This window comes from Hylobates moloch, unplaced genomic scaffold (genome assembly GCF_009828535.3).
Source record: "Hylobates moloch isolate HMO894 unplaced genomic scaffold, HMol_V3 SCAFFOLD_1, whole genome shotgun sequence".
Taxonomy (NCBI): domain Eukaryota; kingdom Metazoa; phylum Chordata; class Mammalia; order Primates; family Hylobatidae; genus Hylobates; species Hylobates moloch.
This window is the reverse complement of record NW_026652276.1, coordinates 197559637-197576825: the sequence shown is the minus strand read 5'-3', so window position 1 is coordinate 197576825 and position 17189 is coordinate 197559637. Positions and strand designations below refer to the sequence as shown.

The following is a 17189-nucleotide window of genomic DNA, read 5'->3' as shown; positions in this document are numbered from 1 at the left end:
ACCTAATTTGACCTCATATTCATCTCTATTATTGTACTTTAGAACATTTCCAGAGTCTTGAACCTTCTCATATTATTGAATACATGAAGAAAAATAGTCTCACTTTCCTATTATTTTTCCTGAGGTTGTGTGTAACCCCTATACACAGTGTACTCTTGTAAACAGTTTTTTACACTCAAGATTCTGGTCGCCTTACGGGAAAATAAATAGTCCTCTGCCTGTAATTACAGCCTTCAGGAAGGGGCAAGCCAGTGACCTCTCTGACTTGTAGGCACAGGAATAAGCCCTGAAGCCTCCTATTCCCTTGGAAAACACCCCTTCTTTCTTGGCCAAGCAAAAATAAAGAAAATGAACACAAAGAAAGGTGAATATTTCTTTTGATGCCTCACACACCTTTTTACACCTGTATTTCAAATCTTCCTGGTCTGTAGAGATGACTAAAACAATACTGCTTATGATTCAGTCATACTTCAGCAATTCAGATGGTCTCTGTTTATTGTGTGAACACATAGATTTCTTTTGAGAATCCAAGTTTTTATATAAAATAAAATCAACACCGTTGTTTATGATTTGCAAAGCATATGCTTAAGTACAAAGAAGCATGACAAAGTGCCTGCCCTACAAGACATAAACTTATTTAGATATTTGCATGATTAAATATATATAGATGAACTGGATTAAAATGAAAGAGAAGGGCAAAATGTGTCTGTAGGTAAAGATGAAGGCATTGCCTATAAACCGGAACAATATAAAGATGGCACTAACTGGAGAGCACTCATTTGTACATTCATAGGTGCTCATGATATCCTTGTGAGCACTTGTCTCTCCTTTGGCCTTCCATGCACATGATTCTCATGAGAAGGAAATGGCCTAAAAATGGATGTAATTGTGCAGAGTACAGTGCACAGAGGCAGAAAGACAATGTGACTTGGGATCACTTCAGCATCACATTCCCTTGAATTCTATTAATGTTTATAATTTTGACAGTTTCAAAAGAGCCTGTTTTCTGTGTTCTCAGATTCTTATGTTTCTCTTGGTCATAAAACTTATTGGTAATAGGACAATCCCCTCCTCCCGCAAGAGGAACATGTTCTTCTGACAAATGGGGTCCCAAGTGTTGGCCATAGAAGGAAGAAGAGGGAAACAAGGAAGAAACAACTTGGCCCATGTAAGAAATAGTGATTTTCAAAGAAGCCGATTAAGGTGACAGGCCAGGAAAGGCAGTGAGTGTGAGCATGATCTAAAGTATGTTCTTAGCTTCTAGTAATCTACATATTATTTTCTTCATATGAAGAAGAACCACATAATAAAAAGTAACCTAATTCATTTAGAAATCAAAAGAATGTTTAAACACATTTACAGCTGTTTATTTTAAGGCAGGAAATGTTTTAAAAAGTTAAATTCTCCAGCATTGTACTACTCCTTGTGATGTTTTCCTAAGTGTAAGATAGTATGCACTAATGACCACAAACCACTTAAGAAAGCTGATTTAATGTAGCAGCTTGTAGTTAAGATGTAAGCTTCTGAAATAAGTAATGACTATTAGTTTATATATTTGCCTCTGTACTAAAGACATATTGCTTTTTTAAAGTTTTAGGCTTTATATAAAAGTTAGCTTTCACCTCCTCAGGACAGCCTTTTGTGACTCAACTACAAAATTTAGATATTCCCTCTTATTTGCATTCACAGATGTTTATTTCCCTCACAGCATATTTCATAAATTATCATGATGTATTTGTTCATTGGTGTGATTGAATGTTTACTGTCATCTTCACTATTCTATCTGCTTGTTGAAGACAGGTACAGTCTAGCTCATTCTCCATTGTAATACTATCAGGTTTAGAGACTAAATAAATATCTGTTGAATTTCTGGTTGAATCTTGGTTACATGAATTAATCCTTTCCTCTGTCTCCTGCTGAAAACAATGATTACAAGGTTTTGGCCCTTTTATGCACTAAATAAAATGGTTAGGCTTCTAGCACTTGGCTTAAACTAATAAGATGAAAGAACAAGCAGGTAATGTAATTAGCTTAAGATAAATGGAAAATATTGCACATTTTATTGTCAAGATATTTTTTAGAGATATTCGTTTTCACTATTGACTGCTACTGCATTAGTGTTTGTAATCTCCTTAGTGCATTAGCACTAAATACTATTGATTCACTCAGCGCTAACAGGCCAATTTAATCTGTGCATTTTCCCCATTTCCTGAGCATGACTTCACCTATAGTTTAGTTAGTAGACTGGTTGCTAGATGCAAGTGTTAATCGGACATTTTAAATTTAAAACATTGTTAGAAAATTTAATATCATACAAATTTACTTCTTTGATACACAGACACAAATTCTAGCTAATCATGAATAACTATATATTTTGAGATGATGACTCAGCAAACTTAATTTTTATAAAATCAGCCTTAGAAGAGAATGGTTTACAAATCAAAACTAACCTTAATTCACTCCTTTTATCTGGGGCATGATTTGAAGTATCATCTACCATTTTAATGTCCTCTGACTGATGAACATTTTGCTGATTTACCCAAATAAGACAAATGAAGTCAGACTTTACTCTGAATTCACAATGGTTTTTTTTTGTTTGTTTTATAGTTATACTGTTCATAAATCATTTTTCCCCATTTGTGATCACCAAGAATGGTTAAAACAAAGCTTTAGTCTAAATTAGCATGCAATTGCTAGACATTTTTCTTTCCTCTTGTGGGGAGACTGGAAAATATTTTTGAAGTATATATGGGTAGCTACACTTTGTCTGCTCCAACATTAGACTAGGTCTAGGGTGAAGTGCAGTAAACTGCTTCCCAAGGCAGAGTGAGGCTTTTAGAATAGGAAGTCAACATGGCTCAGCAAGTAATTCACATGCAAATGAACCTGCTTGGAACATTTTAGTTAGAAAAAAATATGTAATTAGCAGACTGGAATGTATCCAGGATCCTAGATTTGGTTACCACATATATTATTTAAAACAAAAAATCAAGGGAAGGAGTTTTAATGATTTCAGGAGTAGCTGAGCCCTTGGTTTCATTTTCCTGATAACGAGCACTTTCCAGTCCTCCCTGGATGCTGGAGATGTGACTTAGGGCACATATCTGGGCTCTGAATCATTCTGAACTCCGTGTGCCCACTGAATCAGTGTCTGTGCCAACCCATGAATAAGCAGTGGCAGAAATTCCTGGAGGGTCTTCTATCCAAATTCTGACGGGTCCCCATTTTTCTTTTTAGACTGAGGAGATAAGAACATAGGGTGGAATGGCCACTGATAAGGCAGAAGTCTGAAGTAAGGATGTAACACCCAAAATGTGAAACAGTATTTGGAGTAAAAAAATCCATTATTACTCAAGTAAGTTCATATCCTTATTAATGCAGCATCCCATATGCTTCCAGAAATCTCTAATTATGTTTATGTCAATGAAAATATCATCTATCAGAGTTGTGGATTCAAAGTTTTTAATTAACATTTGGGCTTTACAAAAATCAACTTTAAGATTTATTTCATTTTGTACAAACTCCTTCCCGTTTGCGATATCAGTTTTATCAGATGAATCTCCGTGTAGAAGTCAACTACCTAAATAAGACACAGGTTATAATGCCACCTGCTTGAAAGGACATTAAGAAGAATGTCAAATTAATTTAAAATGCATGCGGCATAGTTAACGCTTCATTCCCCACACAAGTGAGAGATATTATCAATCATATCATGAATAAATATAACCCACTGGTAAAATCTACCCACAGTTTTGGTGACAGTTTCAGCACTGTGTTCTCTTGCTATTAGGTTATAAAAACATCATACCTTTGCTTTTTCATCTTTCCTGGGGTAGAGAGACCTGTGAATGAGCCACGTAATGGTTTAAAGAGCAGTCAGCAAGAGGAAGGGAAAAAGCAAAAGGAATTAGTGGTTCATTTTGTAACATGTTTTCTAACACTGCAAGGGTGTGCCCAGTGATCTCAGGGGGCGTTACAAAATTCTGGAAAGAAACTAATTTTAAATTTCTTTTAATAAAATAATGCAATATGCCACTTTTCGTGGAATGAGTAGCATGGATAATTAAAATAAAGAAGTTAGGAAGCAGTGACTCCCTGAGCCTAGAAGAGGGTGAAGCAGTGTCTAGAGAAGAAAAAGAAATGAAATGTAAAATTAATAACCTTTTACTTACATTTTTTAAAAAGTACATTGAATCTTTATACCTCAAGGATTTTCTTTCTTGCAAGATTTTGCTTTGGTAGCTATTACATTTGGCATATGGCCAAGATATTTAATATTTAGGTTTGGAAGTCTGTCTAATATTAAGAATGAAGAATCCTTAACAACATTTTTCATATTGGATAACATTTTCTCATTTTTGAGCACAATAAGTAAAAAACTCTATAATCTGACTTCACATTTTTCATCCCTAATACAAAATACATTCTCTTGAGAGTGCTAGATTGTTTAAATAAGGCATGCCAAACCAGCATAATCACATGGATGTTATTTGTAACATTGACTCCACATTCACAGTTCAAGTGGTGTGGGAGATTATAGATATGTGGCCTATAAAAGTTATGAATCTTTGTTTATTTTATTAAATATTACGAGACATGCCCTGAGGATGACAGATCAATAACGGTCCTTGTGGTTTCCTGATGGAAGGCTGCAATTATTTTCTTCCATTACAACTTAAATGTAACTCGATTTTGCTCATCTATCATCTTTATAATCATAATAAAGAAACATCACTGTATGTTTATTTTTCTGCCTATTCCTATTATTCTTTGTTTGCATCCTGTTTTGATTTTTGTCCTCCTTTAAAATTGTTCTCATCACTTTGCTTTCTTCCTTTGATGGCTCTGAGTAGTGACTCTTTAACTTTGGCATTCTGTGAAACGGAGATGGAAAATTACTACCTTAAGTTTCCTTTATTTTGGGAAGCAGTTGGCTACTCTTTGAATTTGAGTATAAATGATATTTAAAAACAAGGAGGCCCAATACAAACAACCTATGAGGTTGACTTTTTCTAAAACTGCATTATCTGCAAATTCTTGAATGCAAGATATGACAAAGTACATAAGAGTAATATCTTATGTCATGGATAGTTAGGATTGAAAGTGAGAGGAAGGAGAACAACTTTTACCTTCTAACTTGATTATAGTACAATTTTGATTCAATTGTCTTTCTCCCCATCCTCTGCCCCCTCAAACTACCACCACTCCTCACCCCATCTTTTTTTTGGAACTATTAAATCTTAAGAACAACATAACACAAATTAAGCATTATGGAGGTAGGTCACTCATAACAGTTAGAGAAAGAAGTGAAAGACCCTTGTAAACAATAGAACCAGAACGTGCCTCTTCCAGAAAATAATCCAATCATTCGAATTTGCCTTTCTTTACGCAAGTATTCCTTATGATAACAGCTGCTATTTATTTTGTGCCAAGGACCAAGTTGGGACCTCTTACAGACATTATTAATATACTTGTCCACACAATAGTCCTGCATGCAGGACGATGGGTTCAGAGTTTAAATAATGCTTTCATGGCCATCCAGGTAGAAGATGGTGGGGTTCAGATTTGAACCCACATCTCTGACTTTAGTCTCTTTCCATTAGCCCACGCTGTCTCCCAACGGGCTAAATTTATAGTCATCTTGTGCCAGGTACCTCATATACATTATCCCAAATTTTCACAAAATCCCGTGAAGTAGGTATTGTCATCTGCATGTTACCAATGAGACTCAGCCTCTAAGAAGTTAGGTAATGTGGCAGAAGTCACATGGTTGGTATGCAGTAAACCAGGACTTCCACCCAGGTGTGTCTGGCACCAAATGCTTTTCCCCTTCACTTGATCCAACTTTGGTCATTAAGGTCATCAAGACGTTGGTGAAAATATTTGCTACAAGTCTTTCAAATGCTTATCTATAGAGCAAAACTTTGATAATAGAACTTCAAGAAAAACAGTGTTGCGTGTTAACTGTGTTTTCTGAGAGGCGAGAGCTATTTCAAGAACCCTTTTCTAATTTCAACTTTGATTAAAATTTTTTCTAAAATGCACTATTTCACTTGTTTTAATAAATATTCTATAACTTAGGGAACAGGATCTTTGCTGATTTGGGGATTTAAAAAATTCTCTTATTCTGTATTGATTCTCATTTGTAGGAGATTGGGCCAATGTGTACTGATTCTCGCTTTTTTTCCTGAAATTGTCACATTAATCAATCCCTTATATGTAAAAGACTGTTAGAGATTCCACAGTCTTAAAATTAAATTCCACTTAATTTTAAACAAGTTAATGAAATTTTTGTTACTGCTTATCCTCAAATAGAGATGAGCGTTTTTTCTCCCTACATATGGGTCTTTACAAAGGTTCCATCCATATTATGGGACAGTTTTCTCAATTATTTTATTTTGAATAATAATGGGCTATTTAGAGAATATGCATTAGCCTAAAACAACTTCAATCAATACTAATTTAGGATGCTTATAGAGGTTGATTGATGAATGGGTAAAGGAGGAGGTAAAGATATTTAAACAGATTTAGTAATTATTTGTGGGTGTATAATCTCATAGTACTCAATGTTGGAAGTCACTGTAAACAAATTCTTTAGAATCACTTTCAAAAGCAACATAAAAAATGGACACATTGTGAGGATCAAGAATATATTCTTATAGAACAACTGACATAATCAACAACATTGGTATTCTATAAGTGGGCATTTGTGGCTTGGGATAAGTTTCCAGAAACAGCATCGTATGTGGAGACAAAGAGTTCTGAAGCACAAATAGCTTATGGGTGAAGATGACGAGCACTGGGAATTATCAAATGACTCAAAAGAGGGCTTTTGTGATGTCATCAATATGAGAAGATGCATGTGAAGAGTTTGCATAGACGTATTTCATGAAACGTGAGACTGGGAAAAGCAACATAATATGTGATCCTAAATAAGCAAGTCAGGCCTGGTATACCTAAAATAATCCCTAAAATGTAAAAGGCCCATCCCTGGCACTCCCATTATCCGATCTTGTGATAGAAACGCTTTTTGCACATGGCGGAGAGCTCAAGGAGTGCCAGGAAATCCTTCTTTCAGCAATGTGTCAACACTGAGGACTGGGCAGAAGCATAAGTGGAAAGTTACTGCTGCAGCTCAGCTTTCTTAACCTTGTCCACAAGAGTCCCTTTATAAACGTATTAGAGATGTTAATAACAAAACTACAATATGTGTGTCTTTTCACCAAACTTGATGCCAAAGTAAAAACTCAGTTCCAAGAAATTATTAAAAGGGTCACTTGATTTCTGGCCAAGTAAATCTGCCAAGACAAAATGGAGTCATCTTATTGCTTGAGAGTCCTGCTAAACAGCTTTGATCTTGTAATCATTTTGTTTTTTTTGTGTGTGATGAACGGCTCTAGGTGCCTTCATTTTGGCATTAAGCTAGGAAATGATTTTACGCTCATTATTGGAACAATCTGAGGTCTGGATGGGGTATATGAAGAGAGAGAATATGTGTAGTCTCAGTCTCAGAAGAAGTTTGATCTTTGTAACCAGAGAAGATAAACAGGCAAATAAATAGAGGAGGTTTGAAGGTATTTGTCTATGGAATTTGGCCAGTGTAAAAGTTGGCTTCCTTTGTAAGAAGACTATGTTGGCAAGTTCCATCTTGTTTCCCGCAAGAATTTTTGTGATGGGAGTGATAATGGTTTCAGGTGTGGCTAGTGCATTTTGGGAATTTTTCCTGGGCGATAAAACTGACCTGAATTTCATTGGATAATCCTGTCTCTTTGTCTCCCTTGGAACACTAAAAAAGTCAAAGGAATAGGATAAAATTCAGATGTGTTTTGAGAATTTCTAGAATTGGTGAGTATTTTTACATCTAAGAATTGAAATGTACAAAATTTAAAAAATGAGATATCAATATACCTTTATGAATTCTCTTTTTGATTTTTTTCTTGCCCCACCCTTCTTTTTAATTTTTAACAAAGAAAGATTTAAATAGCAAATCCATGTGCTCTAGGAGCCCTGGAGGAATTCCTAATAGACTCTTTTAAAACTTGTGTCTCAGAATCAACTTACTGGATGCAGAAAAATATCTTCTCTGTAATGCTATTAATATTATATTTTTATTTCCTTATCCCAGGTTTCTGAAAATCATTTTGTTTCCTTTCACTCTTTTGTAGTTTCTAGTAAAGAAAACGGGGAGCTTCATGAGGAATTCTACTGCTTCTTTGCAACATATATTAAATGTATGCAGGGGGAAATAAGTCTTAGTCGGAATGTATGTGCATTTATGTTATGTATATTCACAGACTTTGGAAGAGAGAGGAAGGAAGTTTTGTTTTTCGTTCACCAAAAGATGAACTGACTTTCTTGGAAGTATTTTCCTAGCATCATAAAAAGTTAACTACAGTTTTCATCTAGAGAAGTGTCCCAGACATTTCAGCAAAAGTCAACCAAATGTTTCTGAATTCATATGCCCTCACCCTTCAGCAAATTATATACTTTATGCTACCTGATTGCAATTATAACCTTTATATCTTAGATTGAAACTGCTAAAGTAAGTGAAACATACCATGCCAAAGTCAAACTGTCTTTAGAAAAGCTACAGTATTTGTTCATTCAATTATGGTCATAGTCAGGTCCGTATTCCAAATCTGGCCTAGATCAAGAAACTCAAAGCCACAATAAACACTCAGACCAGGTGATCAACTGACTAGCAGGATAAATCTCCAGGTATAGCTGATAGCTGTTACTATATTTAAATCACAGCACCAAGAATATCTCTAACAGCTCCTATGAAAATACCATTTCATATAAGTATAAATAATCATCAATCAAAATATTTATGCTTATAAATAACAAATACCAACCAGGTAAAGTGCCAAGCTAGAACTTGGTAGACACAAGTCTTTTCCAGAAGGAAGTCCGTGATTAAAGTCAAGCTCTAAAGGAAGGACTTGGGAGCAAACATTTCCTCTCTACTCTTACAGGTTATTTAGAGAAGTATACTAGCTCATTTAAAAATGTTTTATTTACCAGCATTTCAGAAGAGATTTTTTAAAGTTAAGTTCCTTTAAGTAATGTCAAGAATATAGATTAATCATTTTGTATCAGTGAGAGAATATAATCTCATAAGGAACAATTCTTTAAGGCGTACAAATTAGCTTGAGATTATATAGAATGTAAATGTTGCAGAGATTATATAGAAATGTCAATAATTATGTTTTATGGGAATTACTGTTGTAATAAAATCTGTGTAAATCTGATCAGAACTACAAAAGCTTATACGGGAAATAACTTTAATATAATCTGAAATGTCACAAACATGCAAATCTGAATTGTGAAAATATTTTTCTTTTAGTTACCATATTACATTTTAAAGATATAATTTTAGGTGTAAATGAAGATTCAATTTCTCAATTTTCTTGGAAAAAATCTGCAACTATTTTGGATAAATACCATTTACCAAGCACAAAAGAAGCCCTGGTTATTCTTTTTGAGACTGATAGTTATTTCTAATTTATACCTCACAGTTTGTAAGTGGGGAACTGATGTGACTTACCCTATTAAAACAGTGCTCATGATTGGGTCCGTAAAAATGCTGGAGACATCTCACATTGTTTTTGTTGACGATCTTGTTGAAGAAGTCGTTGACATATTTGATAGGGAATGCACACATGGCAGATCGATCCATTGGTTCGGCAGAATCTGGCTTGCTTTGTGCGAACACCCCGAAGAGAATGTCATCATTCAGGCTGGCTCCTATTTGTCTAGCAAGTTGGGCCCCAGGCTTGCTGACATATGCAGCCTGAAGGATATTAAACACTTCCTTCTTTGTGGATCTCTTTTTTCTCTTTTCTGTGAGAATACACTCCAGAGGCATTTCCATGTAGGAATGCAATCCAGAGTTTATGGAACAGAACCTGATTATTCTTGTGTGAAAAGTCTGAGCATCTAGAGTTTCCCTTTGGACCGTCAAGAAGTAAATAAAATTGTTGCTTTCAAAGGCATGGACATACTTAATGGGGTAAGAATCTCTGAACTCAGGTAAAACATCAATGTAGGACTGGTCCGTCAAAAACATAAAACCATCTTTCGTTTCCTTTAGCCTTCTCACTGATATCGAATGCAACGGATGATCTGGGAAATAAGAGGAATTTATGGTATTGCCTACAAAGAAGTTGATGAACCGGTCCTTTACAGATGAAAGGACTTTGGCTCCCAGGGCGCTCACCACGCAGTCAGGACACTGGCTGGGCTCTTCTATCTGTGGGGAGAATATGCAGTGAACCTCCGACTGTATGTCAGCAGTATGATTGTGGGGAAAGACATGTCGCTGGCAGGTCCCTCTATTGATGCTGCCACAGCTAATGAGTTGATCATCATAGTAGGTGTCGACAACCAGAGCCATGTTGATGTTATCTTTCCAAACACCTCCTGATAAATTGGCTTTGCTGCTGCAGTCCTGACATGGGAAACAATCTGGGTGTTCCAGCACAGGCCCGGTCTTGTACTCAGCAACCTTCTGAAGGTCTTCCTCGTTTAAAACATAAATGTAGTTAGTGGCACCGAGGAAAATGTGATGCTCATGTAGAATGACATTCTGGATGGGTGTTTCCGCGGTGAAGTTGGGAAGCTGATACTTCATATTCACATTCATCTTGGACTTTGCTAGTGCCTCTTTACACTCCCCATTGCTCCTCTGCACCAAGGTAAACAAGAGCACGAGGATGCCAGGTGCAAGCACAGCGGGAGTCTTCATTATGAGAGGTTTATCTGCCAAAACAGGTTCAAGGCAAGAGCAGTTCAGTTGTCAGAAATGAAGAGAAAACTGAAAGACCTATACCATTTAAACTATCAGAAACAAAGCTTCCCAACTGGACTTTTACATAGAAGGAAAACAAAAACTCTAGCCAGTTTCACATAAAGATGCATTGTGCGGTTGGACATGACTCCACATAGTTTAATTTTAGAACTCAAGCCATGAACGAATAATTTTAGAGAACCATTGAGATGCAAACAATGTTCTGTATTAAGGTTGATACAGTAACTAAGTTAGACTCATTCAGCAATGAAAGAAAAAACATAGCAACTTTCTTTCTTAACCCCTTGCTGGTTGTTTAATGTGGTTTAATAACTGTGGTTAATGACTAGGTTGATATTTAAACTTTCTCTGTTAGTCAAGTAAAGGAACTGTGGTTCAGATTCATTTATTCTAGAAATCACAGCAGGCATTGTTTTCTTGGGAGCATGTAGAATTACTAGGCTAAATTTAGCTTCCTTTTGGAAGAAAACAATCATAAATTCTAGAAGCAATATGATCACATGCTGTTTATAGGATTTTGTGTGGAGAGGAACGGTATGGTTATAATTTGGCTATAGTTAACCTATTGTTTTAGGCAGACAAATGTTTAATGTAAGATCACAGGGAACTGAAAAACAGGAGGCTGAAAATGTATAAAATAAAACAATCTTCAGAACTAAAGTCCTAGAACTACTTCTCAGGGAAAAACAACATATTGTTCATTACCAAGTCAAAAAGCTATTTAGTAAAAAGGACATTATTTTAACATTTCATTGTATGTATATAGACAGTATTTCTATGAGGAAACATGAATGGGCTTGTTATTCAGTTTTTAAAACTTAAGGTGCACAAGTTATAAACATTGTGAGTTCTCCTTATAATAATTATAGGCAGGGTAGTAGGTTGGAAAGGAGAGGCCTTAGAATGAATATAAACTAAATAGGTATGACTTTTTTTTTAAACAGCATAATGCTGATAGGACAAAGGGAGCCTCTAAAAACATACTAGGCATCATGACTGTGCCAAAGACTTAACGCTGGATCTACAAAAACCACATCAGAAATCACTGAGCAGCTGGTATGTGCACGGCACTGTGCTTGCACTATGGAAAATGGGACATAGCCCCTGCCCTTCAGTGAAGCTGCAATGTGGCTGAGTGATAACACATATATGCTGATTATTGTGGCACTGTACATGATATTATAATACCCTGCATAGCACAAACCAAAAGCTACAAGCATCAAGGGAAAAAAGCACAGCCTGTACTTAGGATTATTATGATCATAAGAAATAGAGACAAGTTCACTATGTTGTGAGGTCCAGGAGAGCAAGGACAAGGTCTGTTTGGCTCATCATTGTATCCCAAGTACCTAGTACAGAGCCTGAGATGCAGAAGGTGTTAAACAAATAGATACTGAATAAATGATGAATAAAAATTAAGGCAAAATTCGAAGTTACATAACAGTTAAGTGTAGTAGCCAAAATTTGCATCCAAAACTTTTTGACTCCAAATCAAAAATAATTTTACTCTACTAATAGTCTAAGAATTGGGGACTTTAAGAGGTGATTGATAATCATTAAGGAACTTTGAGCTAGAGAGTCATACAATGAAGGTTTTACTCTAGGAAGATTGATCTGGAGGCAGGGTGGCTTAGAACAGAGAGAACCTGGCAATGGAAAGGCCAGTTGACAGGCTATTTTTATATCCCATAATGAGGTAACAAGGGCTAGAATAAATATGGTAGCCCCAAGGATAGAAGGAATGAATAAGGGACATATTTGAATAAGTAGGATTTGATACCCTAATATATCAAACACGGTGCAAAAAAGAAAGCAAAGACAAACAAAGATGATTAGCAGTTATCTGGAAAAAGTAGAACAAGTTATAAAACTAGGGTAGACTGCACTGGGAAGTTAGGCTGAATATATGGGAATGGTAGATTGGTTTTAACCATGTTGAGTCGGATGTGCTGCTGGGAAATGAGTGCATATTCTCCTATAAGGATGACTAGTAGGTTTTTCATTATTCACCAGGAAGCAGGTGCCTGGAACAAGTGAAGAATGAAAACTCTGAGCAGACACAGCATTAGTGACAAAGAACAGAGGCGGGAATGAGAAGGATTCTAAGAAGCCTGCCTTGACTGGGAAAGCGGCATCATCAGTCTTGGGTGAAACAGTGTCTGTCTTGAGTGAGACACATGAGTGTCAGATATTTGCCACTGCTGCACTAGAAGGAATAAAAATGTAGAATTTGATTGGCAAAATAACAGAGACTCCACTCGGACTAGAAATAAACTTTGTACATTATCTGCATAGAGGTGATGGTTAAAACCAGGAATGGGTGTGTTCATGAATGGACTAGATGAAAGAAGAGAAGGCAAATGACCGAAATCTTAGGGGATACCCACAGTTGAGAAATCTGTGGAGGAGTCAAGGAAGCTTAAGCTCAGTGAGGCATCAAGAGAGCAAATATTGCACTGTGTCATAAAAGCCAGGCGAGGGTCTCAAGAAGGAGGAGGACGTTGGTCCACATGGAATCTCTTTGTTGATCTTCAAGGCAGTAGTTTCTATAGTGGTATCAGATGTTAAATTGAGGGAATGGGTGATGAAGAAGTAGAATGTTTGTCAAAGGGAAGACAAGCAAAAAGTAGTAACAGGGTGAAAAGGAGTTTATTCTTAAATTGTGAGAAAGACATATGATTATTGGCAGGACCCCCCTTTCTTCTACTAACATTTATTGGATGTCTACAAAGACACGATGCCCTTCCCCGGGAAGCTCAAGTCACTTGATGGAGGCAGTGGGTTAACAGTTATCAGAATGCAGAGGAAGGGAGACCAACTTGACTGGAAATGATGCTAGAGCCGAGTCTCAAAGGAGGATAAAGAATGAAAATTCCTGTCTGAGCGTGGTGGCTCATGCCTGTAATCCTAGCACTTTGGGAGGCTGAGGTGGGCGGATCACTTGAGGTCAGGAGTTTGAACTCAGGCTGATCAATACAGTGAAACCCCATCTCTACTACAAAAAAAATTAGCTGGGTGTGGTGACAGGTGCCTGTAATCCTAGCTACTTGGGAGGCTGAGGCAGGAAAATTGCTTGAACTCGGGAAGCGGAAGTTGTAGTGAGCCAAGATCGTGCCACTGGGGGTAGAGGCTATGAAGGGATAAGCAAAGCTAGAGAACTGTAGTTGGACCAGAGGACAAGATGAAGCCTCAGTAAGGCAAAGCCATGTAATAATAAAAATAACAAGAACATGTATTGAGTGCTTACCATGTACGAGGCATTCTGCTAAACTCTTTGATTTACTCTTCATTACCACCCTGTGAAGAAGGAAGTATTATTATCCTTCTCTTCTAGATAAGCAAACTTGCTAAAATCATACCGTCAGAACCAAGATTCAATTCCACGTCTGGCTAACAAGAACCCATCCATGCTCTTAAGTGCTTCACTATACTGAAGCAGCTTCCCAAGCGAGCCAGGAGCATGCGCTAGAACAGAAGTCAGACAATCAGACCTCTGATTCTAGCCCTTTCCCTCTCTAGCTGTGTGACTCCAGGCAATCATCCACCTCTGAGACCCAGGGTCGGATATTCTCACATAACCATTTTAAGGATCAAAAAGAGATCTCATCTCTGAAAGCACTTTGATCAATATAGAGTATATATAAATGCTTGCTATTTTATCTGTAATTCTCATTGTTTCGCAATGTACTAGCAAATTTTTGGTGCTGGTAGAGGGAATAACAAGGAATAGAAGAAAAGGATTAGGGACAATTTGTTGTGCTAGAGGGAAAATACAAACTGTGAACCAAACTGCAAATACGTATCTAAACCATCTAGAGCACAATGGGAAAAATAAATATGTGAAAAGTTAACTGCATTTATCCATATGGTATCAGTGTATCTAACAAAATTGAGCTTAATATATAATTTATTGCTGTATTTTCTGTAGAAATTATAATGAAAGAAAGGAAACAAATGAATTATTATTGCCAAAAGGGAGAAAAGTATTATAACCAATTTGCATGTTAGTTGATGTCCATTAATGCAGTGTGAAGTGTGAATGGCGTTTTTTTTTCCAGGTTTTTTAAGGAGCCTTCAAAATAATCTGTATTCCTAGCACTTTGGGAGGCAGAGGTGGGCGGATCACGTGGTCAGGAGATCGAGACCATCCTGGCCAATAGGGTGAAATCCCGTCTCTACTAAAAGTACAAAAATTAGCTGGGCGTGGTGGCGCGTGCCTGTAATCCCAGCTACTTGGGAGGCTGAGGCAGGAGAATCTCTTGAACCAGGGAGTTGGAGGTTGCAGTGAGTTGAGATTGTGCCACTGCACTCCAGCCTGGTGACACAGTGAGACTCCATCTAAAAAAAACAAAAACAAAAACAAAAAAATTAGAGATATTATATTAAATTATGTTTTTAAAATAAGATTCATATCTTAAGGTTCGCACATAAGTCACACACTGTACTAAATCTCAGTGGACAAGAACCCAAGAAAATGTTCACATGTAGAAATAGGCTTTTTGTTATTTGATGAGATGGAAAATCAGTGGGGAAGAAGAACATATTTTCTATTTAAAGAAAAACCCTCACAGAACACAGTTGGAGTTAGTACCTTAATCTCCTACACCTTCTTTACATTATCTGTTACCATATGGTGATGCCATTTTTCAAGTGAATACATCAAAAAAAGGTTAACTTTTTAATTAAAGAAAAAAATGGGACTAGGGCCTATTGTCGACAACAGAAATTTTAATTAAAATAGAGGTTTCTGTTTAAACCTCCGATAATGAGCAAACGTAATCACCAAAAACGCCCCATTTCCTTGATCATTCCCAGTAATAAAGGCCCTTCCCCATTAACAAAGGTGTGTGTTGGTCAGATCAGATCTTTTCTGGGAAATGTTTTGTGTCCTTCCTAAGGAAAGGAGGGAGACCTTTTAGAAGTATTTGGTGCTGAGCTGGGCACTATGATGATAATTGCTAGTTAAATGAGTGACAGCTGAGAGGCCGAGTGCACAGGCACTGGCCAGATTTTAGGGTTTAAATCCAATCACTGTCTATGTTACCTTAGACAAATAAGTCTAAGCCTCTATTTTCTCATCTAAAATATGGGCAGGATTATAGTACCTACCTCACTCGTGAGACTTATTCTGAGAATTCAATGAGTTAATACATGTAAACCACTAAGAACACTGCCTGACACATAGTAGGTCAATGCATGTTCCCTATTGTTTGTACATGGCCCCCAACAAACACTTATAAGCATCTAAGTGTCAGATACTGTACAGAGTGCTGAAGACACAAAGGTAAATAAAACACTTTCCAAATGTCAGTGAGATCTCAGGCCAGTAGTGGAGATAGACAGACTATAGTTTAAACTCAATGTAGAAATGTCTACAGAGGCCCTTAAAGGGGAACTTAACTAGGACAGAAAGTCACGTGGGCTTACCAATCAATCAATCATGGTGCTTTCCTCATAATGCATTCACAATTCTGAGGTCAAACACTGGGACCTAGTTTTAGTTGTGGCAGCACAGCTAATTATTTGTATGACCCAGGCAAGTCACCCAACTCCTCTGAAGTCAACTGCTTTCTTATTTGAAAATTATAATGCTAAACCAGCTGTGTGCTGGCTCATGACAGCCTACTATGTGCATCTCTTCCCAACTTGTGTTTCAGTGACCTCATCTTGGTAGCCTAAAATCAGCCATGGTGGCTGTATTGACACCATAAAAATTGGCAAACACTACAAATCAGGGCTTGTTATTAAAGCCCGCAGAGGGATGGTTATTAAATATTTAACGGTATACTCCTGGGTGGAACTAAAGAACTTCAAAGTGTTTTCCAATTCTAATAATTTTCAACTCTGAGATTGTTCCTCTATGATTACATTTTACACCAATGCCATTGACTTGGCATATTATTGCTTTCACTTCCTCATCTATATAACTTGCCAGATCTGGCTGTGTGAGCATTTTAATATTTATATTGGTAGTGAAATACTCCAGAAATACTTTCACTTTTCGTATATTTTTGTCCTGATATATTTATTCCCCCATGATGTGTCTGGATCAGGCTTTCAATATAGACTGTCTTTTCACTGTTTCTGTTATTTTTGCTTTCTGAAATAGAGCTAGCCATTTAACCAACTTTGAGTTCCCTGCTAAAAGGAACACATAAAGATGATTCAAACAGACTGACTAATTCCTTCTCTTAAAATGTTGTGCACATATCAGGTGAAAGTGAATCATCTATAAAACATTTCTTTATTTCTTTTCAGATGAAAGTTAAGGTAATATCACTGGCAAAACATTTCCTAGGAGTGATCATCTCAATGGCACCTTGGCCACTAAACTATTGATATTTAGGAGTACTTCCTTTAAAGAAGATGGCTGTTATTA

At 36.8% G+C, this 17189-nt stretch overlaps 1 protein-coding gene across 1 annotated transcript in view; it reads right to left on the bottom strand.

Moving 5' to 3' along the window:
- MET (MET proto-oncogene, receptor tyrosine kinase) overlaps positions 1–17189 on the bottom strand; it is a 124265-nt gene that overhangs the window by 85705 nt on the left and 21371 nt on the right. The window contains exon 2 of the mRNA XM_032761521.2: positions 9548–10761. Within this exon, the coding sequence (XP_032617412.1) occupies positions 9548–10747 (1200 nt within the window). The 5' untranslated portion in view covers positions 10748–10761. The remainder of the gene's footprint in view (positions 1–9547; positions 10762–17189) is intronic.